The sequence below is a fragment of the Lissotriton helveticus genome, chromosome 1_1, assembly GCF_964261635.1.
Source record: "Lissotriton helveticus chromosome 1_1, aLisHel1.1, whole genome shotgun sequence".
NCBI classification, from domain to species: domain Eukaryota; kingdom Metazoa; phylum Chordata; class Amphibia; order Caudata; family Salamandridae; genus Lissotriton; species Lissotriton helveticus.
The window spans coordinates 698,331,094-698,358,640 of record NC_136057.1 but is presented as its reverse complement, the minus strand read 5'-3'; the positions used below and the strand labels follow the sequence as shown (position 1 = coordinate 698,358,640).

The window sequence follows — 27,547 nt, the reverse complement described above, 5'->3', positions numbered from 1 at the left end:
TGTATTCCTAGTTCACCCTGATGAAGGGAGTGTTATTTCCCGAAATGCATTGGGCTACTGAAAATAAATCATGACATGGAACTAAACCCATGCTTTGGAGCTTGTTGGAATATCGATGTTAAAAGTGGATTGAATAAAATAAATTGAACAGAAGAAAAAATAAGGATAAAACGAATGGAGTAAAATGAAAAAAGTGAAGGAAAGAATATGAACTTGATTCATTGGATTCAAGCTATCACGTGGTTGTGTAGCTTTGTGGACCCTTAATTGGTTCCCTTGTGATGTAAAAACACCTTATGCCAGAGGCAAACATTCCTATTTTTAGTACATATGAGTCAACCCAAGGGTAGGTTCTGGATAGCCCAGAGGGCAGGGTGCAATGTATTTAAAATGTAGGACATGTATTTTTAAGTTTTACATGTCCTGGTATTGAAAACTCTTACATTTGTTTTCAATACTGCAAGGTCTACCTCTTCGATAGGATGCCATTGGAGTTACCTTATTGCATTCAATAAGATGTAATTTCCAAACAGGTAACCAATTCATGTTTGGTATCTTTGAAATTGTAATGAAAAATTGTAACTTATAGTGCAGTCCAATTTTAAATTACAATTTTAAAAATTGCACATTTGGAAATTTGGCCTTTTCCTGCCTTAGCCATTTAGTGCCTGAAGCCTTTCTCTGGGTCACATGTCTGGGTATAGTACAAAGCTAGGCTTTGTGTATTCCTCCAAGACACCCACACACAATGGGGAGCTTACGTTTGCCTGAGTAGGCCATCACTGGCAGGATGGGAGGAAGAACTGGGCATAGCCACAATTACACTTGAATATGCAGTGTCCCGCCTCCACAAAAAGGGCTAAATACCCCCTTTTAGTTAGTTTGGAGCCAGGGCAAGGAAAGGTTGGCACCTGTAAACTTAAAAGGCATGCCTCTAGAAGCTTCTTCCACTTCCACTTCAAAGGCAGAACTGGGTATAAACATTGAACCTCAGACACCAACTTTTCAGTACACTTCTGGAACTGTGGATACTGGAGAGGTGTGGCGCCGCGGCCAGGGCGACTGACGCTGGAATCTGGGGACTACGGTTCGATCCCCGGCTCCGGCGGCAGGTTAGCCCAGCACCATGTGACTCTGGGCAATAGCTCGCTTAATCTCCCCGACGGCCCCCAGCGCCTAGAGACCCTTACGGGTGATTGTGCGCTTTACAAATGTGGACTTTACTTTACTTTACTTTACTTTGCCAGGAAGAAGGGCTTCTGTGTTGCAAAAAGAACATCCACTCTACTGGACTGCTGTTCTGAAAGACTGCTGCCCAGCTGTGCTAACCTGCTGCCCTCTTAACTGGGTATTAAGGACAGGACCTGACCTGTATCTGTTGAACCCAGGACCCCAAGAGCTGGTTGTCTGGCTTTGTGACTTGAGCTTCATGGACAGAAGGCTCCAACAACCTCGACCCCAGCAGCTGGACAATGCAACCTGTGAACCTACTCTGCCAAGTGCTGCCACCCCAGTACTGGATCCTTGAAAGTGGGCCTATGGTGCTTTGCCAGCCTCTGTAAATCCACCAGAACTGACGCTTGTCCTCTGCTGCGCAGCCCAACCCCAAGCACAACCGGCCCATCATCCCCCGATGTGTGGGTCTCCTCCATCACAAAGACCAGCATCACATCACAGGCATGCTGCCTCATCCGAACTGCTGCTGCGCCACACATCCTCTTCCAAGGCCCTCAAATTCCTTATCGATTGCAGCCTCGATGATGATGCCGGACTCTGCATTGCAGCCTTTCAGCTCCTTTGAACTGATGCATCGCCTCAACTGTGCAATGCATCCTTGTCACTGAACATCTTATCACAAGCCCTCATCAACAGGATCCTTAACAACGATGCATAACCTCACATTGCAGCCTCACCGCATCTACAAAACATCGTATTGCTACGGCTACGCTACGCATCTTTGACACGGAACCTTGTAACACTCCTCAAACCATGACTTAAGGTACTTTGTTCAGTGTGCCTAACTGCAACACTGTAGCTGGCCCATGCTCCATCGCGGTCAGCCTGAACTTGCAACTTTGTCCAGGTCTGGCACCACCAGATATCTAGAATTGGCACTTTGTGCGTTTTGGCTCTATTTTCACTGAAACCTTTAAAACTGCATATCTCCGGTTCTACCTATTGGAGTTTCGTCATTTGGATCTTGTTTTATTTATTAAAAATGACGCTGTTGTTCTAATCTGGTGTGGGATACTTTTTGTGTAGTGTTTTCACTTTTAATAGTGTTTGAAGTGTTGCACAACTACTTTACAGATTGCCTCTAAGTTAAGCCTGGCTGCTCTGTGCCAAGGTACCGGACGGCTGAGCACAAGTTAATTTAGGATTAGTTTGCGCCTCACCCTGACAAGGACTGTGGTTTCTTCTTGAACCGGGCTCACACCTAGTCAACCAACAACCCAAAGTCTTATACTTGTTTATACATAACATATCTAAAGTGCCTTTCAAAAGTGACTTAAAAAGACAGCTTCTTCTAGTTACTCAGATTTTACACTTATTTATTTTGAAGGAGACAGCGCCAACACTTTGCAGCAGGGTTGTAATGCTGAAAATCAGGAGATTACAGGCACTTTTCTGTAGCAGTGCAGTGAATTCCGAACTGACACGTATATATTTACATTTACCATTATTTTACTTATAATATATATCTCTCCATTTAGGTGGGAATGGTGTGGCCCCCCTCCAAAGCGATTGTGCATGGGTGGACACATCACCTTGGGCGCACTGTGGACACCTCATTAATGTCTCTGTTAGAAATTGGATTACTGGTTGCCAAGGGTGTGAACCCTGGTCAAGCTGTAAACAAAATCCAAGTCAGTGTAAGGCCCAAGCAGAACTAAATTAATCTGTGCTCCGACCCCTGGTAGCTTGGCACGGAGCAGTCAGGCTTAATGGTGTAAAGTATTAGTGCAACACTTCAAACAGTAAAACAGTAAATACACCACACAAAAAAGAACCCACATCAGGTTAGGAAAATAGAGCAAAAAATAATAGATAAAACAAGACCAAAATGACAACAATTCAATAAGTAGAACCAGAGTCAATTTTTAAAGAATAGACTGCAATATGGCACCTAAAAGCATAAGGCACCAACCGGGGATATCTGGTCACACTGGCCCGGGTCAAAGTCAAATGTTCAGGCTATGGAGCGCAGGTCAGATGCTGTCCCAGATTAGTCCAGCTGAAGGTTTACCTTAAGTTTTGTGCAAAGATTCCCAATGCGCATTGAAGAAGACCGCCGGGATCAATGAGAGCGTCGCTGATGGTGGTCGTGGTGGTGCAAGGAGCAGGCCAAGCATCGCGGACAGGCAGGCTGGTACTTCATGTTGGCGGTCCTCCAGAGGTGATCAATGCTTGCAGGGTGAAGAGACAGGCTTGCGGCGGCTTGCACTGATTTTCGGTGCGAGTGGCATGGCTCCTGTGTGAACTAGCCTGTTTTCCGTCATGTAGTGCCCAAAAGGTTGAATTTAAGAACTCGAGAGCCACAACAAGTGTCCAGGACCTGATAGACACCTCTTTGGGGCCAAGAACTCATTGAAAACAGCTCAAGGAGCTGTTTGCGAGCCTGTCATGTTATTGAGGCTCAGATCAGGAGGCCAGCAGACTAGCCCTTTCAGTCACTCTGGGGTCCTGGGTTCACGATGGGTTCCAGGTTCATTTTTGACTCCCCAGGCAAGAGGGCAGCAGCTCCTTCAGAGTAGCATTCAAATAGAGTGCCAGTCCTTGTAGCAGTACAACAGTCCTTGCTCCAGGCAGGGTATCCACAAGTCCAGAAGTCCACTGAAGAGTTGGTGTCTGAGGTCCTTCTTTTATACCCTAATGCGCTGGTTCTTGAATGTATGAGAAGCTTCTAGACAATGGCTTTGAAGTGCAAGGGATTCCCTGCATCACCTTCCCTCGCTCCAAGCTGGCCGAAGCGACAATCAGGGTGGTCAGGCCCTTTGTGTGAAAGCAGAGCACAGGCTATTCATGTGTAAGTTGGGTAGTGCTCAGCTCCATCCCCCATCCTACTAGCAGATGGCCCACTCAAGCACCCTAATCCCTCTATTGTGTGACTGTCTGGGAGAAATTCAAAAAAGTCTAACTGTCGGTTATACCCAGTAATGTGACCCAGGCCAGGCTATAGGCCAAAATGAGCTAAGGGTGTAAAAATGCCAAGTTTCTAAAAGTGGTATTTTTAAAACTGTGATAAAAAAACTGACTTCCCCACTTAGGGTTTTCACACCAACACCAAACAGGACCTGGTTATCTCTTCCCGTTTGTAAATTACACTTATAAAACATAATAAGGTAACTCCAATGCTATCCTTTGGGAGAGATAAGCCTTGCAGTAGAGAATTATTAAGTGAGTATTTTACAACCATGACATGTAAAACTTGAAATTACATGTCCAGCTTTTTAAATACATTGCTCCCTGCCCTTGTGGTTGTTCAAGACCTACCTTCGGGGTGACTTGTATGTATTATAAAGTAAGGTTTGGGCCTGGCAAAAGGTTTACTTTGTCAGGTTGACATGGTAGTTTAAACTGCATAGACAGGCTCAGCAATGGCAGGCCTGAGGCCTGTTTAAAGTGCTACGTAAGAGGGTGGCACAAAAAGTGCTGCAGGCCCCACTAGTAGCATTTAATTTACTGGCCATGGGCACATGTAGTACTACTTTACTAAGGACTTATACCATGTTTAACAGAGAGAGCAAAATCACTTTAGCACTGGTTAGCAGTGGTAAAGTGCACAGATTCCTAAGGCCATCAAAAACGAACTAAGCAAAAAGTGGAGGGTAAAAGGCAAAGCATTTGGGGTTGACCCTGCAGAGAGGGCCACGTACAACACCACCCACTCCCCCTCCAAGCCTAAAGCCAGGGAGAGTTATCAGCACCTTGATGGACTACCCTCCTTCGGTGATAGAAGGTGGACAATGACCCTCTACTGCATGGGCACTTGTCAATTCTATGCCCTTCTGAATTCAGGTGGCTAACCCATGGGGAACCCTAGTACTCACTTGTGGACCCCATCTGTGCAGCATCTAGCCTTAATTTGCTCACAGATGCATCCCAGTAGCAGACAGTACCACCATGGCCAACATAGTGATGTGGCCTGTTCCTCCCCTTGGAATACCCTTCTGTCCCCAACCCAAAGAAAAGTCTGCCCATAAAGACAACAACCAACAGAAGTTACTGGCAGCTGGCAGCTTCAAGTGCCAGGTCCCAGTCCTCCCCAGGAACTCTGACAACTGAGGTTTTTCAGAGTAGGGGGCAACAGTCCCATGTGTTAGGCACCCTTTTGCCACTACCCTTCGCACCAGTCCAGGTGTGGGAGACTGGTACAAGGAATTATCTGCCTGAGCCCCTGCATCCAAGTTGGGTGAAGTGATAATGCAGGGTCATAAGGCCCAGTGTGTGAAGGCAGAGCACAGGCTATTCATGTGTAAGTAGGGCTGTGCTCAGCTCCGCCCCCCCCCCCATTCTGTCAGCAGATGACCCACTCAAGCACAACTAATGCCTCTATTGTGTGACTGTCTTGGAGGAATTTACAAAGTCTGTCAGTTACACCCAGTCATGTGACCCAGGCCAGGCTATAGGCATAAAAGGGCTAAGGGCAGAATAATGCCAACTTTCTAAAAGTGGCATTTTTAAAATTTTAATCTAATACCCGACTTCACCACTAAATAGGGCTTTTCAATTCCAAAGCCACCAAAGATGAACTGATTATCTCTTCTCATTTGGAAATTACACATAGAGAGCAATTCACAAAGGACCTCCCCACTCCTGGCAGAGGCCCTGCATTCGTGGCGGGGGTCTTGCACTCATGGGAAGACCTCCCCAATGGGTAACTGCAGTACAAAGGTCCTGTCAAGAGTACGGGACCCCTGCCACAACTATGGGGCCTCCACCATGAATGTGGAGGCCCTTTGTGGATCGGGCCCATAAAATGTAATAAGCCAACTCTAATGTTATCCTATGGGAGAGACAGGCCTTGCACTAGTGAAAAACAAATGTAAGAGTTTTTCTCTACCAGGACATGTAAAACTTAAAAGTACATGTCCAACCTTTTAAATACATTCCACCCTGCTCTCGGGGCTGTCAAGGGCCGCCTACCTTAGGGGTGACATATGCATTAAAAAGGAAAGTTTGGACCTGGCAAAAGCTCTACTTTGTCTGCACACACAGGCTCTGCAATGGCATACCTAAGACATGTTTAAGGTGCTACTTAAGTGGGTGACACGATCATCAGTGCTCCAGGCCCACTAGTGGCATTTAATTTACAGACTCTGTGAACATGTACTGCCTCTTTAATAGGGACTTACAAGAAGATTAAATATGTCAATTGTGTATAAGTCAATGTTATCATGTTTAGAGGAGAGGGCACAAGCACTTTAGCACTAGCTAGCACTAGAGGTGAAGTGCACAGAGTGCTAAGGACAACAAAAACAATTTTAGTAAATTTTAGTAAAAAGTGAAAGGTAAAAGGTAAAAGGCAAAACGTTTGGGGTGATCCTGCAGAGAGGGTCAGGTCCAACAGCCTCAATGCAACATATACACTTCAGAAAACAGTAATTTGCTGTGTGCAATTGATAAGAACTGCAGTATTGACTTGTGCATCCGTGTATTAAGGGGATGATAATAAAAATGGACTGCAGACTTTTGTGAAATAGACTCTGGTTTAAAAATACATCACTGACTCACAATACAATGTTAATAATCTAATTAGCTGCCCATTATCGTAATGAAATTAGCACTCTAGCTTATTGATGCTCATTTATAGCGAGCCATCTCCTCCTTGTGACTCAGAGGGTCTAATGCAAGGTGGGGGCGAGGGGGCATTTATTGCAGTCTGGCTTCAACATTTGTGGTTTTGCAGCCTTTAATGCTTTATACATGTGTACGGGTGGATGTATTCATAGATAAATATGTACAGGGAGCGATTTAAATTCCAAAGAAAAATATTCGAAAATAATATTTCCTTGGCATTCCAAATGTAGACTGCGAAACATGGTTGGCACTGGCAAACTGCGTTGACGTGGAATACTTTCAGTAAAAAATATAAACCTCTTATGATCAGTGTATTGTTTTTCAGAATGCACAACTCTTGTACACAGGTTTAACTGATTTTAATTGAATCAAATTGATTTTGCGCTCATCAGTCATTTCATATTTTACCCACAACTTGAACCATGTAAAGACATTGATCAAACATTCAAGATGTTAAATGAACAATTATTCACAAATGTGTCTCTTTACCACCCCCAAAAGCAATCGCAGGGCGTGGACCCTTTTGTTAAAAAAATAAATGTCTTTAATACCAGGAACTCTCCTTCTCCTAACTGTAGCAGGACCGCGGTAAGTACCACAGTAGAAAAGACGCCACGTTTTTCCCTCGGCCACATCTCAGATTGTAAAACAGCTTCTGGCCTCACCTATCCAAGAGACTTTTAGAGACAACTTTAATATTTTATTGCATAAATTGTTCTTCGAACTTCGTACATTTGTGAAGTGAAGATAAGTGTATGCAATTGATGGAGCGAGATTTAGAAATATATTTATTTCAGCTCGCAAAGTTGAACTTCCATAATTAATAATAATATTAATAATGTGTGCAGTGAAGAATACTAATACACCTAGAATAAACTTGAAGACCAATACACGCGGGAAACTAATATGTGTGCTCATACATGTGCATTATGTGCAAAGTGCTTGCAGGTGAGAAATAATAAAATTAACTTTGTCAATCGTGATGTCAGAATTAAATGCGGCTGTTTAAATAATGGCATGTGCTTATTTCTGTGTGCTCATGTTTTGTCTTTCGTTTTAAATGTTGCACAAGTCTGTTTTGTTGCTTTGTTTGCTTCTGCTAGGTAACATAGATTAATGGGTTAATTAATTAGCAAAGGTGGGTGGGTAACAGAATGACTTCTAATTCTTACATTAATTATTCTTTTGTGTTTGTTTATATACTAGTTGCAAAGAAAGAGGTTTGAGGCCTAGTACGTCTGATTATGCAGCTGGCAAAATCCTTCTCAGTGACAGCAAGAGCCCAGTGTGGAAAATTTCTGCTGTGTTGTTTAAAAAGAAGAAAATACAAACTTGAATAAATATGTGAACTTTTCGTGCCTTGGTTGGCTTGACCAAGGTCAGGAACCGGCAGAAGGATTGACAAGCTAAGGAAGTCACGGACATTAGTTTTAAAATGTTGCAAGCTGGAGCAAGCTACGTGATTCGAAAATAAGGGACAATAATAGTCTGTAAGAAAGAGTCGGAACTGGGTTTCAAAAATGTGATGCCATACTGTGGTCTGTCACTCGACAGCCAATCAGCGTTTTGCTCAAATGTGAAAAGAATACTTTTACTTAGATTAGTTAGTTAGGAAAGGTATAAAAACTGACCCTTTTGGAAGGAGGGCGCTTCTCGCTTTCCAAATCCAGATGGGCGTGTCGTGCTGACGGACTTCTTTTGGAGCACGTAAGATTCTTTTAGGACCTTATGACTTTACAGATCTAATTTAAACAAAGTGAGTTTTAGACAGGGAAATAGGGTTTAGGTGATGGAAAACTGTTTATTCTTCTTTAAAAATGCTATTTGATTCTGCTTGAAAACTGCTTGACTAATTTGCAAATCCTCAAACCAATGCTACTTAAATAAAAGATTCTAATAAAAATGCACTTTCCTTTGAATAAATAGTTAATGAATAAGTTTTTTGAAAACACAAGCTGGCCTTGTTATTTAAAGAACTTAGTTACCATCAGCTGATCTTATTGCCTGTGTGGCTTAATTAAATGAAGAATTATAAATCTATGGTAAAGTCAATATTCCGCAGTTGTAAATAAATGTATATATGGTTTGTAGATAAAGTTTTATTAATTAGGCCACATGATTCAGTTGCTCAAAATATGTCATTATTGATTTATGGGCCTGGTGAGTGATTTATGAATAATGGTGAGTATTATAGAGTAGGGTAGTGCTGCTATGACATATTTTCTATAGGGGCGCTGGATCACAATCTAAAGGGATTTTGAATTGTCAATTTAAAGCCTCTTGGCAGGGTTTTGCACCACTAGGATAGGATACTTTTCTGCTTACAGAGATCGCAGGGTTAGCCCTCCACGCAGGATATGTGGTTCCATTCTCAAGAGAAGGGCAGGAATCTGCCACTTCAGCTACCACTAGCTTTTTTGTCAGCCCTGTGTGGATTAGGCTAGAAGCTATTTTACAGTTGATGACGGTTACGGGTTGTTTTCAACTCCAACAAGCATTTGCAATGTAATAGGTCTCACATTTACACAGGTTTAAGCTAATGGCATTGTAAATGACAAAGTCTTTTATTTATGTTTTAAAAACATAAACCTGAATGAAAGGCATTGTCATTTACAATGCCAATAGCTCAAACTTGCATAAATGCGAGACCTAGTGCATTGCATATGCTTGTTATTTACATCAGTGCAGCATGGGTCTGCTGCGAATCAACCTCCAGTGGGCATTAACATGCTATCACAATCTGACCTGCACCGAGCCAGTAAAATTGCTCTTCTGGAGAGAAGGGAAACACCCCCTGGAATGACATGAATACAAGTTTGTTTAAAGTGCCCATTAACTCATTTTCAATTGCAATGGACCTCGTTGGGGCAGCACAGGCCAATGGCCATTCCAACATGAATGCACCATGACTCCATGATTTATAGCGCCAAAAATATCTGCGCTATAAATGGACTTCACGACTCTGTCTGCAAACACAGCAATCGCATGCCTATCGTAAACAGGATGCTCATCAGTGTGTGCCTACTAGTGACAGAATAGCCAGCATTAGAAGGCGCTCACTTCACTTCCATCACCTTTTCGATGAGTCACGAAAGCTTATGAACTAAAACATGCTCTAAACCTTTCATGTGTTGTCGCCGTACATTATATCTGGCAGTGGTCAACGTTCACCATGTTGTCTTCTAAATGATAATCAATGAGATTTTAAAACACAAGTTATGACATTAGTGTTCGAATTCAGCTTTATATGTGACATTCCAATATATGCATCATGTATGGAAGGATAGTGTCAACTCTTTTTTTTTTTTATTGAACAAGACAGTAGGAAGACATTGGTACATTAATTCTTCGACATTAGACAAAATTTCCATACAATATACAGGAGACACCAAGAATATACATTACTACGGTAAAAAAATAAAAAAAAAATCGAAAAAAGAACACAGTAGCGTACGACTTAGTAAACCAATCCTAAAGTGCTAGTGCAAAATAGTGCAAGGAAAGCAGGAAAACAATTAATCATATACATCAAGATTCCTGTTATGTTTTATACAGACAACAAAACAAATTAACACAACGAGGATATCTTTACCCTTCTTTAAAGTGCTGATGCAGAGACATAGAAGGTTGATATCTTTACCCTTCTTTAAAGTGCTGATGCAGAGACATAGGAGGTTAACCAATATAAAAAACCACTAATGAACAACTGATAAACAGCAACGAAATTGCTATATGATTCAACAAATACAAGTGCAGTAAAGTGCGATAAGCTTCTAATTTGAAACTGCAAAAAACTTTAGCAAAACTGAAGTGCTAGTGCAACATGCAAAATTGGCAATATACAAGGAAGGCTAAGATAAAACATTCAAATTTCTATTAAAGTTCCTATAGCCCTACTAGGTTAAAGTACATAAGCATCAAATATAGTAGAGATACGATTCTAAAGTGCCAGTGCAATAACATACATCGGTAATACTGGATGGTTCTTAAAATGCTGGTATAATAAAATACAAAACCCGCCAATTAAAGCAGCAAAAACTATTATTACAATTATTAAAGTGCTGCTGCAGTAAAGTGCAAAGTAGCAGAATAAAGTGCAAAAAAGTACAATAGCAGCTAATGTAAAACAGTAGTAAAATATCAATTTCCTTTTATAGATTCCAACTTCTCTAAATATTTCCAATTCCTTTCAAATCTTGTGATCGCACCCACCCTGCCTGCATAAGCTCTCTCGAAATTACATGTTCTTTTCATTTTATTGACCCATTTTAATTGACATGGGATTACCTCAGATTTCCAATTTTGTAAAATCATAGACCGTGCTACAATAGTAGAAATAAAAATAAATGCTTCTTCTGAGTTATTAAACCTATTCCTATCTTTACAAATACCAAAAAGAGCCACTTCTGCTTCAGGTAATAATATTTTCCCAGTTGCCAGTTCCATGTCAGCGAAAATCCCCTTCCAAAAAGATTCTAGCTTTCGGCAGGAGAAAAAAATGTGATGCCAGCCGCCCTGACCACGGGTTTTGCATCTAAAGCATTTATTCTCATATTCAGGGAATATTCTCTGCAAGGCCTCCGGGGTGTAATACGCCATCCAGCGGGAGAGAAAGGACATTAGTTTATAATTAGCTGCCCGGAGTGCTTTATTTCCTAGCTGACATATTACTTCCCAGTCTTTATCTGACAAAACGCACTGTGTCGTGAGGCTTATTTTATCTAGATGATTAAAAATTACCTGAGAGGGTCCTGAAGGGAGTAGCCTTTTATACCAGAATCCTATACCCTTATGTTTTTCCCCGTATAAGGCTGATAACAAGGCATTAGGTGCAGTGTCAGAACCCCCTATCTCTTTTCTTATCAAATAAACCAGTTGTAAATAATCAAAAAACATAAGCCGCCTAGGATATGCTCTATCTACAACCGTTTGCCAGCTAATTACCTTATGTTGAGTAAATAAGTGTCTTATTTCACTAAATCCGGCTGATTCCCATTGTAGCAGGTGATTCAGAGATATCTTAAGTCCCATTTTACCACATTCTAGTAATTTCAAATAACTAGAACCATCTGAGCCACATTTTTTATATAAAAGCCGTAATCCTAAAGAGTACACAAGCAATGTCTTATATCTTGTTTTCTTAGGCAGCTTTGCAGTTTTTAAAAGAAAACAATTTGAGAGCCTGCTTCCTCTAGCATTTTATCTAAAAAGAAATTGTCTCTTGACTGTCTGTTTCTTAATAGTCCCGCCACTATATCGAAAAGGGCTGCTTCATAGTATGTTTTAAAATGGGGGAGAGCCAGCCCACCTTGATTTACAGAAATTTGTACTACCGAGAGCTTGACTCTTGAGGCCTTTTTATTCCAAATAAATCTTCTCATCATAGATTCAAGTTCATTGAAAAAACCATATTGACTTTAATTGGAATATTACTAAATAAGAATAAAACCAAAGGGAGTATGTTCATCTTTATCAATGCGACTCTACCACTCAAAGTCAGGGGCAACATATCCCATTGTTCCAGCATGCTTTTTATTTTGTTCTTCATCTTAATATAATTCAGCCGAAAAAGTTCTTGATACTCTGTAGTCACGTAAATCCCTAGATATCTTATTGGATCCCGTTTTTCTGCTTGAGACTGAAGATGTGGTGGAAGAAAATCTAAATTAGAATTTAAAATAAGAACTTCCGTTTTTTTCTCATTGGTCTTGTACCCCCCAATCTTCTCGTATTCCTTAAGCTATTTCATGAGATGTAAAATATTTTCTTTTTCGGGGGCTAAATACAGAACAATATCGTCGGCAAACAATTTTAACTTTGACATTCCGACAATAGGGGGTATTATTGCATCATTGTTCCTTATTTTTATAACCAACGGTTCGATAAAAAAGGTAAAAAGCAGGGGAGATAAAGGGCAACCTTGCCTAGTCCCGCGATTTATTTAAGTCTTCCCTGCTTGTCTGGTGTTAACTATAACCTGAGCTGATGCCCCTTCATAAATGTTCTGTAGCATACTAATAATCGGGCCGGAAATCCAAAATAATCCAAGGAAAAAAATAACGCTGACCAGTCAACTAAATCGAATGCTTTTTCTGCATCAATCATTAAGATGCATGCAGAAGTTGAATTAGTGTTAAAAAAATCTAAGGCCTGAATCAAACATTCTGTGTTCGCAGCCATAAATCTACCGGCTATAAAACCAGTCTGGTCTTGATGGATTACTTCCTGTGCTGCAGACACAAATCTTTGGGCCCAGATTTTCATAAAAACCTTATAGTCCGAATTCAATAGACTGATTGGTCTATAAGAATTTACCTTCTCTGGATTCTTGTCTTTCTTAACAAAGCTGATAATTGTAGATTCTTTAAACTCAGAGGGAACCTTGCCGCCTCTTCTGATATGGTTAAATAAATTTTTCAAGGGATCCTCCAGTTCCTTTAAAAATACCTTATAGAATTCGATCGGGAACCCGTCGACATCTGATGCTTTTGCTCCTGCTGTTGCTTTTATACTATTTTGGATTTCCAGTGTGCTTATTTCGCAGCTTAATTGATTTCTCCTAAAATCGGAAATTTTGGGAATATCCAAGTTATCGAAATATTCCTTAATCAATATTCCCTCCACCTGGATATCTGTGGAGTAAATTCTCTCGTAATGATCGAGGAACACTTTCGCAATTCCCTCACTCCGAGTCTCTGTTCCACCCAGAGGATCTAGAATTTTCAAGATGATGGAAGATTCTTGTCTTTTCCTAATTGAATTAGCCATGAGTTTCCCCATCAATTGACTATCCTCATAAAGCCTTTGCTAAAAGGCCTTCGAGCTATTTATCTCTTCGAGAGTGAAGAAATCCCTGAGAAATACTTTCGCTTGTTCCCATTTAGTAGGTAATCGATTAAGTTTTAGCGCATACTCTTTCTCGGCGGCACACTGAAGGACAGCAATTTGTTCTTTGCAAAAATTTGCCTTATTACAGGAAAATGGTATCATTTGCCCCCGGGCTGCTGCTTTAAATGCTCCCCATATAGAAAAAGGCTCCGCTGAATCTTTATTTACTAAAAAAAATTCTTTCATCCATTCTTTGAAGCCCTGCACCCACTCCGTATTCTGTAAAAGGGTACGATCCATCTGCCACCTGGGGCGTTCCCCTTTTGTACCTTCTAACATCAGTTCCACTTCAATCCTCCCATGATCTGAAAAAGGGTTGCAACCTATCAATGCACTGACAATTTGGAGTGACCTGGACGTTAAAAAAAATCTATTCTAGAGGCAGTGTGAAATCTATTATAATAACAAGTGTAGGACTCTGTATTGGGATTTAGAGAGCGCCAGGAGTCCCGCAGTTGGTATTCTGTCGTAAAAGCTTCCAACACCCCTTTCATCTTTGGTTTTAGTTGCTTCTTATTCTTGTTAGAGGTATCCCTTCTTAAATCTTGGATATAATTAAAATCACCTCCTATTATGATTTGTCCTGGAGTGCCCCTCAAAATTTCACTAATTTCTGTCAGGGCCGAGATGTCATCGAATATTGGGCCATAATAATTTACAAAATTTAATACCTTCCCAAACAGTTTTACTACCACCCAGAGCCATCTGCCTTTAGAGTCTCTTCGCATCTGCATGACTTCTCAAGGAAGATTCCTTGCGAAATAAATAGCAACTCCCCTCTGGGTGACCCCAGCTGAGGAAAAAAACCCATACGAGAAGTATCTTGGCAAAAACAACTTTGGAGAGTTGGTCTTCAGGTGTGTCTCCTGTAGGAAGACCACCTGGGGGTTTAGGGCAATTGCCCATTTCAAAAGCGAGCCGTACTTCTGTTTATTAAGCAACCCATTCGCATTAATGGACAGGATATTACATGAATCAAATCTCATCTCTACGTCTATAAAAATGTATACCTAATCTGTACCAATCAAAATTGAAAATCAAAATAACAACCCTACTGTACTTGTGTTTTTTTACTGCTTTACCCCCCCCCCCACCCTAACCACCCCCAGGGATGCGGGAGCCCCCTCCCTGTCCACACAGGCCCCATCCCTCCCTCCACTTCTTCTTTGGGTGTCCTCTTGTTACACCCTGGTGTGACTCAGTAACCCAGAGCACCCACCTCTGTTATTCCTTTTAGCTAATGAAGAGAAGAAAATAAGATAAAAATAATTCATACCTATCACAGCAACTTCAAGTTATAAATCCAAATTCTTTCCATTTTTTCTTTCCCCTTCTTTTCTCCCCTACCTTCAGAGCTAGGCCCTTGCAGATATCTCAATAAGAAGAGTTTGAGCCTCATCTAAATCAGTAAACAGAAAGAATTTTCCTTTAACAAGAACCTTCAACTTTGATTGCTGCGCAATCGAAGCCTGGGCGCCATTAGCTTTAAATAGCTGCAACAGTTTTACAAATTATTTTCTTCTTCTGGCTGCTGCCGCTGTCATATCCGTAAATATTCTACATTTTGCCGTCTCAGAGACGTTGAACTGACGTTGTTGATATGCCCTAGAGAGGATTTGTTCTTTTATCCTGAAGTCAGCAAAATTTAGTAAGATAGTTCTTGGGAATGGAGAGTTCGCAAAACGCTGTGCTGGTACTCTATGGGCCCTTGTTATCGTCAAGTCCCCTTCAAACTCTGGAAGAACTAACTTTTGAATAAAGGAGTTAGCCCATTGTACTGTGTCCGAGCCTTCTGTCCCTTCTGGGACCCCCACAATTCTCAGATTCGATCTACGAGAGTGGTTTTCCAACTCCTCGAGTTCGTTTTCCATGGAAATCCGCTTCTTGGTGGCCTCTTTAGTTGCTCCTGATACCAGACCCATTTGATCTTCCAGAGCTGAGATCCTGGACTCCGCCTCCACTACTCTATTAGGGAGTGATACTGTTAACTCCTCGAGCTTGTCCATTCTAGCATGAAGGGCAGCTAGCTCCACTTGCTGATTGTTTTTAATTTCGCGGATCTCGTCGAGAATTAAGTTAAGCATTTCGCGAATATCTAACTGATATCTCGCTTCAGATCTCTTTTCAGAACCAGATAGGCTAGCATCAAATCCCGCCGTTCCTTCAGGTGCGGGAGTTATATCTTGCAAGAATTCTCCCTCATTTACTGTCACATCTACTATGGAAAGCGAAGTTTGAGGTAAGGTTTCAATCATGCCGGGATCCGTAACTGATATACTCAAGGACAATGCCACAGAAGTAATGGAGACTTGAGGTGGTTGTATCGAAAGAGGGGGAAGTGTTTTTGGAGTTGTTTTTTTTTGCAAAAAGTGGAAAGTCTTTCACTTCCTTCCCCCCAGTACCACTCACCCCAGCACCACTCTTTCTTTTCTCCTCTTCTGCCTGGGGCACTGCCAAGACAGGAACTGATGGAGTTTTAGGGGTTTGAAGTTGAACATCCACCTCAGATTGGGGCAGAGAGTCTGCGATATTAATGTCATCCATATTGCCCCCATCTACTACTGCCTTTCGCTGATCATCCTGCTGCAGAGAAACAGAGGGGGGGAGCGATTCATCATCTGATGACTCAGGTGTAGAATCTTCCATTACAGAGTTCTCCACCCTATTACCATCTCTATTTCTATCTTTGGCAGCCTTACGCTCAGCTTTCCTAGCTAAGGCAAGGCGAGTTTTAGCTTTCTGTCGTGCAGCTGCTTCCACTCTACTGAGCTTAACTGCATCATCGCCCTCCTTCTGTGGTTTGCCCATTTAGATTTTCAAAAGAGCTTTTCCTCGGGCTTTTCAAATCAGGCCAGATCTTGAGACCCTGCTCGAAAAAACAGTTACTCCCACTGTGCCTTATTTCCTGAGAAAGAGGTTACCGGCGGCAATAGCAGCATGAATAGCCTGCCGCCCGCTAAATTCCCCCGCTGCAGTCTTTTCAGAGCCTCCCGACTTCACATGCAGCACTAGCGTCCTTCCTCCTTTAGACCAGCCAGCACCAGAATGTCCTGCCGCCTCCCTGACCGCAGCCAGCTCCAGAAAGACTCGCAGATCCCCCCCGCTAGCAGCCTTCCAGAAAGAGAAACCGCTAGCGTGACGAGCCTACCTTGGCGAACAGTCCGGTTGAGCAGCGTAGGCGTAGGCAGTTCTTCTGCGGGCAGGTTCGGAAATAAAAAGAGAGCGGGACTCGGAGCGTTATTTCATATAGCCGCTTTTTCCGCTCCTGGTGCGGTTACGGCTCCTGTAGTCGCCCGTACTTTCTCTTCCTCCCTGCTTCCTCCCAGCTCGCGAAGCAGCAGCCTGCTAGCGTTTGCAAGACGCCATCACAGAGGCGGGGTCATAGGTCACGAGTCACGGGAGACTACGCAGTGGCGTGGAACTCTGCAGCCTCCATCCAGGATAGTGTCAACTCATTGTGCATCTGCCATGGATTGCTATCTTGTTATACAAGCATTTGCAATGCAATAGGTCTTGCATTGCAATGCAAATGGTTGTCATCACGGACAACGGGAAGGAGGGGGAGGAGATGGCAGGACAATGGGCGGCCCGGGCGAAAAGGCATGGACAACGGGAATGTGGGCGGGGGGAAATGACACGGACAGCGGGAGGGTGGGGGGAGTAAAGAAGGTAGTAGGAGAACCTCATTAAATAAAATAGTGCTTACAGTCTAGATAACATGTACCATGTAACACTTGAAGTAAAGGGGCCAGTTGCCATCGGAGGTGACAAATGAAGAGGAGGCACTACTACGGAGAGACTAACAAGCCTATTGATGAATCAGAAGCCAGCATTTAGGACAGACAATGACACAAGCCAATGGCACACATGGGCAGAGAGTGGGCAGGGCTTCTATTCGCTACTCGTCTACAATAAGTCTTGCAGACAGCGCATGTGCGCTGGCTCAGGTTCGACCTAAATATGGGGTCTGTTTTATTTTACAGCAGATAGTCATGTTGGGTGCCTAGATCTTGTGTTCATCATCCTGTTTTCTAGTAAATGGACTCTCCACAGTCACTGATTAATACTTTTTTCAACTTCTATTTTCATTTTCTGAGCCTCCATATATTTTCAAGTAATACGGCATGACTCAAGTCTTTGATTACTAATGAACATGAAGTTACATTGGTGAGGAATGTGAAAACGCCATATGCATGTTAACTTGTCTTTTGTTTCTATGTGATATCACTATTCCAGCAAAAATGCAGGTTTATTTCATTTGTAAGATTCTATCTATCAAGGTTAAAACACCCATTGACTAAGGAAACCTAGGCAGAATCAACGGTAGCTAGTGTATAAACCTGCACACCTTTCCCCTGAGGATTGTGTGTTAATTATGTATGGAGCACTAAAGTAGTATTTAAAAAAAGAATGAACACAATAAAATTCCTAAATCTTTTAAACAAAAAATGGAAAAAGTAACAACATAATATCAAATCGGTAAAAATTATATTAAGGGAGACATACTTATGCCTTGTAAATTATTATAGTAGGAAAGCACCAAGAAATTACAGAAGTCCACTAGTTGAAGTTGATCAGCAACTAGCTGCGATCTGATGCAAACTATGATGGAGCAGAGCTGGATAAGCCAAGTAATTGCACCAATCAACATTTTAACTTAGGGCTTTGGCAGGATTTAGAGTTTGGCAGACAGGTACTCTGTCACAAACAAAATGGATATCTCGTCCACCTTATTACAAGTCCATTATAATATAAAGTATTGCAGGAGGAATTTGACTTCAATAAAGAAGACTGAGGGACTGATTTAAAGTTTGACAAACCCGTATTCCTTCACAAACATGATGGATATCCCATTCCATTCATATAATATAATGCACTTGTAATAAGACTGACAGGATATCCATCACATTTATGATGAAGTCCCAATAACCAAACTCTAAATGAGGCCCTTAATATTTTTTATTGAAGTCAATCTCCTCCAGCTGCACAAAGGTGGATGTTTTAGGTGACGAGATACTCCTGAAGTCAAGTATTCATTTTGCAGGCTTTGCTGAAATCTTGAAACTCAAAGAGGGGTACATTTGGTAAATGAAGCTGCCAGAGTCCTCTTCTCTTCTGTTTGAATCATTTTCCTACTTTCGAGTATATCCTTCAGGCATACTCACTTATTTGGAGCTCAGAATTCTCCAAAGGGGCTAAGGCAGCGCGCCATAGCCAACGAGGGCTACACAAAGCAGAAGAGGAGACTTCAGCAGCTCCCAGTCAAAAAGCTCTCAGCAGGAAAAAAAGAAGATCTTGGCCACAACGCCTTCATCTTTTCTAAAGTGCATAGTCATTCTGTCCCAGTGGTTGGACGTTACTCATTCCTAACTACTGAAATGTCGGAGAATTCTCTCTAGAGGCTTTAATGTTCCGGGCAATAGTTCAGCAGTGGGAGCAAGCTCAACCATTCGCTGAGGCACATACTCCAGCAGAGACTAGTCCTGTCCATTCCGAACTAGTCATCTAGTTTTTCCACATAAGAAGCCCCTGTCTTCTGATTTTTGGACTCTGATACTACAGGAGGCCAGCAACTCCAAAGCAAGGTTACATGGAGAACCAGCATCTACTATCTCCTTATACAGGGACACTGCAGGTATCAACCAGATACTCTCTTCATATTCTACTGGGTTCTTTCGATTTCAGATGTGCTCTGATGAGTTGGTGTTGGGACTCTAGTGAGTGATTGCTGTCAACTTCCAATCTAGTCCTAGGAAACTTTCCAACCCAAATCAGCCTTCTTTTTAAGCATTTTGATGATGCTTTCTGGTAAACGCAATGATGAAACATTGTTCTAGGGGTCTTTCCAAATGTCAGAACCTCAGGAAAATCCAGTATAGTTCAAAAGTTATCATAAAGGGACTGTAGTGTTTAGAGGAGGTAACTTCTGAAAAACAACCTTGGTTGGTTCTGTGGCAATGCTCCCTCATTCTGATGGCTGAGACAGGTTCGCTGGTAGCTGTAAAGCTATTTACCTTAAACATGTTATTTTGGAGTGTGCCAGTCAGGTAGGGTTTTTCTCTTGAAATTAAAAAGCTAAGTATTTTAACTGAAAATAAGAGAACCTAGTGGAACTGAATTAATTCATATCCAGGCTCTTAAGCAGACACAAAACGTATGTAAAAGAATCTATTTTGAACATTGAAATCAAGTTTTTAATTAGACAGGCTAATGGAAAAATCAGATTTTAGTATTCCAAAGCAGGATATTACAACAGGGAACAAGCTTTCTCAGCCTATACAAAATAGCTTTTAGAACCCTTTAACTGCAGAGAAGCACTAACCTAAATAACAGAGCTGTCCTACATTTGAACATAATGGAAGCAGACCTTCTAGGCTTTATTGTACTACCTATATGGGCTTACCTGATGCCCACAGTATGTGTTTTTTTACATGACATAAGCAGTTTACTTTGATATATGTCTGCGGTATCCTTGCTCATAAATATGGCACTGCAACTGCAGTCTTGAAGGCATATGTTTAAGGTAATTCAATGAAGGTGGTGTAAATCTACATTGCAGCAGATGTGTGATAGATTTGTTTTTGGTGTGGAGTTTTATATAGCACGAACTTGACCCGAAGGTATCTGAGCGCTTTACATGAACACCAGTTACATTACAGACTGACACATTCATTTTTGTTAGGCACGAGGAGATTAAGTGATTTGCCCAGAATCACAGTATGCTTAGAGTCCCTGCCGTTACTCGAAGCTGGTCCCCAGCTCCAAGGTCGACCACCATAGCAGTTAGGCCACATTCTAGTAATAGAGCTAAGGCTTAAGGCATTGAGGGGCATATTATCAAGACAGGAGATAAAATTATCACCGCTTTATCGGCAGAAAACTGCAGATAAAGCGGCGATAATGGGCTTGATAATATGATCTATGGAATTCCAATCGAAGCCCATCTTAGATGTGAAGACATCTAACATGGGCTTCGATTGGAATTCCATAGAGCATATTATCAAGCCCATTATCGCCGCTTTATCGGCAGTTTTCTGCCGATAAAGCGGCGATAATTTTATCTCCTGTCTTGATAATATGCCTCTCTGTCATTTATGTTTGGTAGCTTTACCTGTTGCAGAAGTGACTTGTGTTTCCCTCATTCCATTTAAAAGCCCTGACATCATTTTTTTCGAACAAGCAGAACAGGAGGACTCTTGAGATTACAATCTTCAAAATGCAGGTGGCATGTATATATTTACAGCTGGCACCTTAGCTGACATTCTTTCAGTGAAACCTTAGCTGACTGCACATACCACAAACACACAACCTATCATACGAAATCAAAAGGAACAAGAAATATTAATCCAGAATACAGAAGCCTCTACTAAAAACATATTGTTGAACTGTCTTTGAATATTTTCTCGAATATTTAGGTATTTTTAAACCTCAATTTGCTGAACGCAATTAAAAGAAGTGGAACTCCTTTGTAGGTGCTACACAGAGTCTTAAGAAGGAGACCAAACAAAATACTTGTCCAGATGCTGTAACATGTATAATGCCTCCTCCTGAAGCCATTCGAGTAATCGCACCTCGATACAATGTGAAGAAAGAATCGACTAAGTGTGGCAGGAAAACTGCTCAAATTGACGCAAAACGAAACAGTTATGTTTGACAAACTACTGCACACCAAAACAGTAAAATTCAAAATCTTACATTTGCACAATGTTGTGTTACACTTACAAAGCAGCCAGTTTGGCAAGCCAGATGCAGAGCTCCGTTGCCTGAAGAAGGCTCCTTTTGGTTAATCAGACTGGGACAGGCATCCTTGAAGAAACTGACTAAATTCTCAACTGTGGAATGGTTAGTGTCCTTCACTGCTTGAAGCAGCTGATGGTGCCAGTGAGAGGTACTGCCAGGAAATACTGGGTAAAGAAATCTGCAATGAAATAGAAAACTTGAAATGGCATAGCTCAATGTTTTCAATTTTAAATCGCATTCTTCCCTCAATTTCATGCTTGTTTGCATAACATCTATATCCACATGAAATCTGCAGAGCTGGGATTGAATCGTGTATTTCATAGCTTGCCAGTTGAGCTTTTTTGCACTTTGAAAATCGTGATTAATTATAAGAAATCATAATAAGAAGTTATTAAAAGTGTTGTAATTACTTTTTGGCATCTATCACTACTCATGTCTCATGCTCATGACAACGATACATCTGTACAAAGGGTGCAGACATGCTTATCCCGTGAAAGCAGAGAGAATACCGGATGCTGATTTAACCTGTCAATCTCATTACCCATTGTTACATGGCGAGACCACTAATTATGGTCATTAGGTCTATTTCTTTGACACCCACAACGTTAATATTTCCTTTAATCTATTAAATATCTTCGTTTAAAAGCAAAGGAAACCAAAGACAGTCATAGACAACAGGTGGCTTTAATGTTTTCATCTTGTAGATGGCGAAAATCACACATAACATCAGGGTAATGGAGGGGTCCTTCCTAAAGAGGTGACTTCTTCTCTTGGATTATTTTGCCACAATCTGTATGTAGTGAGGTGCCATGACCCAAGCGTGCTAAGAGCCCTCCAGGGTCCTAGCCCTCAGGGAAGGCATACATCTTCGACCACACCTAAAGGTGGGAGAGATCACTGGTGGGTCACATAGCTTTGTGATCCATTTTAAACAGAGGGGGACGAAACAGCTGTTCGGCCAGGAGAAGGGTAGAGTGGGGATTGACTCATACTTTTAGTTTGAATATTCTCTTATCGGGTTTCGGATTGCCAGATCGGTAAAGGTTATTTGACAAGCAGGGACAATGGGAAATTACCAAGTGGGTATACTTGCTTCATGTTGTTGATGCTTTCTATGTCAGAAAGTTTGTTCACATGCGAAAAATAAGCAAACCAAAATGCTGCATCTTTAGTCTTCTTGTGTTACTCTCTTTCCTCCCCTTTTGCCTTCAGGATCTGGATGCCACACACAAAAATGTATTTGCACTATTTAAATGTTTGATGGTGAGTTTAATGATGGAAGGATGAGCAAATGTTGATTAAAACAAGGTGAAGATCTACATAACAGCCCCCTGAGTACATAGCTTAATGGGTGTTTGGACAAAATACTGTGTCCAAAATATTGTGTGGACAAAATATTGTGTCAAGAATATCAAGTAAAAAATATAGTGAAGGTAAATTTCTATGGGTAAGCTAAGAAAGTAGCTTAACTCCATATTTATGAAACTTGGTGAGGTATATACTTTCAAGGTATATAGATAGGGACTAGAGAATAGTACATTTACTTACCTATTTGTACTTACCTTCTCATTATGTTGGCCTTTGATATTTTTGACACGGTTTTCTGCCCACACAATATTTTTAGCATCTATATTATATCAGACAACCAGTTTAGTGCACGGAAACCATCTGCCCTCAAATAAACCCCTCAACATGTCGTTTTTCTACATTTTTATTATTTCTATGCTGAGGACAGAGATCACTATTCACATCTGTGACCACACCAACCTTCCCTTGGGAGAGATAACACTGATACCATGAGTGTGGTCTTAAGCAAACCAATCCTATTGGTGTGTAGATGTTTTTTACATTTTTTATTGAATGTCTCTGTTGGTTATGCACCACACCCTTGGGCCATCACTGAGATATTTCAAACTAGTATGAATATACATTAATATCAGTCTCTGTTCCTTTTTCTAGCATTGTGCATTGTGCATGCACTCCCACCAAAGTGGGACAGAAGTCTACAAGCCAATATTACTGGTGACTTCTAGAACTGCGTTGAAGTGTAAATTCATATTTCCTAATGATATATATAACTTTATGCAAAACTGATGAATCCATAATTATTCTAGCATAATATTGTTTCCAACTCATATGTTTTGAAGATGTTACACAATGTTAGGTCAGTATACTAAGGTTTGGCTGGGATAGGCCAGAAAATGTGATATTAATGCTAGTATGTAAAGGGCTTTGTTTAAAAGACAAACCTAGCCAAGCCTAGAAAATTCATTAGCTTGAGGATTATCCCACTTGCTATGGCAAATATAACACATCAAACTAGGGCAGCCTCCTGGCTCTAAGGATAGAAGGTGGGAATCACCCACATAACCGCCTTGATTATAGTCCCCCTTTGAATTATGAGCAGGAAAGGAGAAACAGTAATATGTATACATAAAAAAGAAATATATTTGAAGTTGTTTTTGAGAGAAACTGGATGTGTTACTGGACAGTGCCAATGAGGTCACCTACTATGTTAGGCCAACTGAGGGAACATCTAGGAAGGTTTAGCTATCGGATTAAAAACTGCACAAGAAGGAGGATAGCTTTTTCACACATACCGCCAAACTGGGGACCACTGACTTTCCTTACAATGTACAACCTTTCATGAATCTGTGGATTTAAAGAAAGAGACATGTTCTATTTCCATGTAGTATTGTCTTGTCAGGCAATGAAGAAGTGTGGCTGAGGGGTTAGAGGCAGCAGACCCGGAATCTGAGATCGGTCCTGGACCAGGGTTCAATTCCCCGCCTCGGCGGGTCTTGGGCTAAAAATTCCACGGACTCGATAATTCTCGCCCCGGTGCCTCCTCGACTCACGGGTTCACACTCTGTGACTCTGGGCAATAGCTTGCTTAATCTCCACAACGGCCCCTCGCGGCGGGATGCCTGACTTTCACCTTGTGGATACCCTGCTATCTCACAGGGGAATACCAGGAAGGGTTCCCTAAGCAAGCGCTGGGAAACCCACTGCGGGTAGCTGTGCGCTATATAAGCTCAACTACATTTACATTTACAACTACATTTACAATGAACTTGCCGATCTTGTTTAGAGAAATCAGCTCTTCAACTCACTCTGGGAACCTCTTAGTTGCTCTGCCTTTAGGTGATCTGCCTTATCTAGGAGTCCTTGGAGTGAAGAAGGCTGAATTTTCTAGTCGCTGTAAGTCCTGAAAGAGGAGCCAGAGAAATGCTGTGTAGACTTTTGGTAGATGTGGCCTTGTTTTCTTTACGTTCAGTGCCCAACTAATTATAGGAGTACTAAATAAAACTTTTACCTGAAGAGCCCTGTCTCACTTGCAGCAGTTGATGTTCACAAAAATGTTGATGTGGAAATCATAGGACAGGTAATCAGTAACACTGAAAGATTCAAGTTATTCTGAGAACTAATAAGACTGGGTCAGGGGCCTTGATAGCGGTGAAAGAATCCAAATTGCACTCTCTAGTATTGGTTCAACCCTTGATTGACAAAAATGGACTCCAACTCCACGCTATATATTCTTCTTAAGGTGACGGATCTTTGCCACCATGTTTGAATGGCGTTAAATAAAAGGCAATTCAATTATCAAAATTATTTCCATTTAAGTTCAGTCAATGACGAGAGTTTTAAGTAAGTTTTAAAAGATTTATTCTCTTTAAGATATCAGTAAATTTCTTATTATTTAGCCTTTTTATTAAATTCGTAAATCAGATAATCAACTTACAGAAATTATCACGTAAAAATATGGTAGGGGTCATCCATAATGCAAAACAACAAGCGTGTTCCACAAAGGAATACATCCCTATTCTATCTAAAAGAACCTAACCTAGTAAAACCCACAAAAAGTTCCTGGAAAAGAGCAAGCTCAAAGGAGCATCAATATCGAATTCATAATTAAGTAGTTGAACTCCTCATAAAGAGTAGTTCATGAAACTCTGCTGAGTCTCATCTCTCCAAAGCATTAGCATCCAGATGCAGTAGCAGACTGTAAAAAATAAGTCTCAATCAGGAAAATAAGGGAACTGATGCAGCAGTAGCTACATCCATAAAGTCAGAGAAGGGAAAATCGGAAAGTCACCTCCAAAGTGGAGAATAATGGTAATCACCATCAGCAACAGCTCACAGCAATCGCAAAGCTCTAGGTGTAAAAGAAAGTGAGATGCATCAGTCGTATCTGCCTTCCTGCCCAATGAGAAGACATCTTCCGATGGTGAGCTGCTTCTCCTTCCTTTCCCACGGCAAACGTGGAGTTTACAATTCACAACTAAATTGTATCTGGCAGTACTCAACAATTGTATAACTGGGAACGTCTGTCCTTGAATCCCAGGTAAGACTACTGCAGTGTATAGTCTATCATTTATTCAATGTTCCACTGAGGAACAATGAACTACACTAAAGACAGAAACATTTGCTTGCAGAACGCTGGTTAATTAATGATGTCCATATTTCCTATAATCATATGTTTATTGTTAAATGCACATTTGAATGTGAATGTGAGTTAGATAGGAAGTACAGTTTAGTTCATTGACAACGTGTAGATTAAGAAAATAGTACATTTTTATGCTCAGAACATTCTGCCGTTCTGGCAAAATCTAAGCAAGTAACATTAAGGTCAAGCTAACGAATGTGTTTGTGCATGGTTCAGGATTTTCCTACATTTTCTTAAAAGAGAAGCCTAGTAGTAGAAATAAGTGCTTGCTGCATTTTGCACAATTTATTTACGTGTAATTTTAAATGTGTTTTTTGTGTTAATTCCCAAGACAAGTTAGTATTTTTGTTAATTAATTGTATATGTACATTTTCTACTTTGACAGACTGAATCAGGATTTAGTGCTTGCAGTAGTACAAGACTGTGCCAGCCTCTCCATATCAAGAGCAGGTCTGAGTGATACAAAGCAGGACTTCTTTTGAATTGGCAATTCAAAGAATTGGACAATGTGGTCTCACTCACGTAATGTGACATGCTTCATCATAGGATACCTCGTTCCACGCTGAAAGGATAATACCATCACAGCGGACTCAAACTCGGGTTGGGCTATCCTGAGGGAGTTTTTAGATATTCCTAATCTTTTCTGGATAACAGGAGTTCAGTTACTGGCTACAAATACCTCATGGTATTGTCACTATTCCCTGAATTCACATTGGGAACCTGGCAGGAAAAATCCTGTGGGATTTATTTATTGAGCTATGCACATATATATTTCTTAATAATTCAAGGTGTAGGATATACCTGGGAACACACCCGGTTGAGATGTGTGGGATTGTCTCTTTTCTCAATGCCAATTTGGTAGATCCCCCAACGTATTATGATGGAGTCAGTTCAGGGCAACCTCACCATTGGAGGTTGCCGATCTCCTAGATACATGTCTCGTGCACATCAGGAGACAGCGTCATGGGAACACAACATTTCCCATCTCCCCTGATGCTTTGGAATCTTCCTGAAGCGGCGTTTTGACACGCCACTTTAGCCAGGCAACCTCACCTTTGGGCCACTTCCATGGTATTGTAACAGGACACTGATGCAGCATATGGACCCTGCTGCAACTGGGTATGGCAGGCCAGGAATTATGAAGGGCCGTCCTGGTGTGACACAACGCTGCTCGTTGGTCACACCTCATTTGATCTGAATAACCCATGGCAATGCCAGAGTAGGAAGCACAGTTTTACCGTCTAACCTCATTAGAGGGCAGGTGAAAGTTGTTACATCAGCTGATGTGGTTTTGCTTGCTAAACATCCGACCGCGGGGCACACTCACTATCCTACCATTCGGCTGTTGGTAAGGGGATAGGTAGGATCTAAGAGGGCTCCTCTCCTTGACGTAGTAAGTCATGTCTTTCCTGTGCATTTTCTAGAAACCCCACTACAATGAGACAGCAATACACAGGAGAGTAGTGGTATTGGGCATAGGGAGGGCACAGCTAGAAATATTCACTAAAATTATGTTGACAACAACGTTTAATACGGTGCTAAAAGGAGAAGAAAACCACCCACCTCTCCTAAACAGTAGCCTAAGCTACAACACAGATATTCATCAAATTCCCTAGCACACATGAATTATCAGGTTCAATAACAATGTGACAGTAGTAACAACGTAAATAT

The 27,547-nt window shown here is 41.3% G+C and overlaps 1 protein-coding gene across 1 annotated transcript in view; it reads right to left on the bottom strand.

Moving 5' to 3' along the window:
• The window catches only part of LOC144762717 (uncharacterized), a 924,777-nt gene that overhangs the window by 260,185 nt on the left and 637,045 nt on the right, over window positions 1–27,547 (bottom strand). The window contains exon 11 of the mRNA XM_078647968.1: window positions 21,412–21,607. Within this exon, the coding sequence (XP_078504094.1) occupies window positions 21,412–21,607 (196 nt within the window). The remainder of the gene's footprint in view (window positions 1–21,411; window positions 21,608–27,547) is intronic.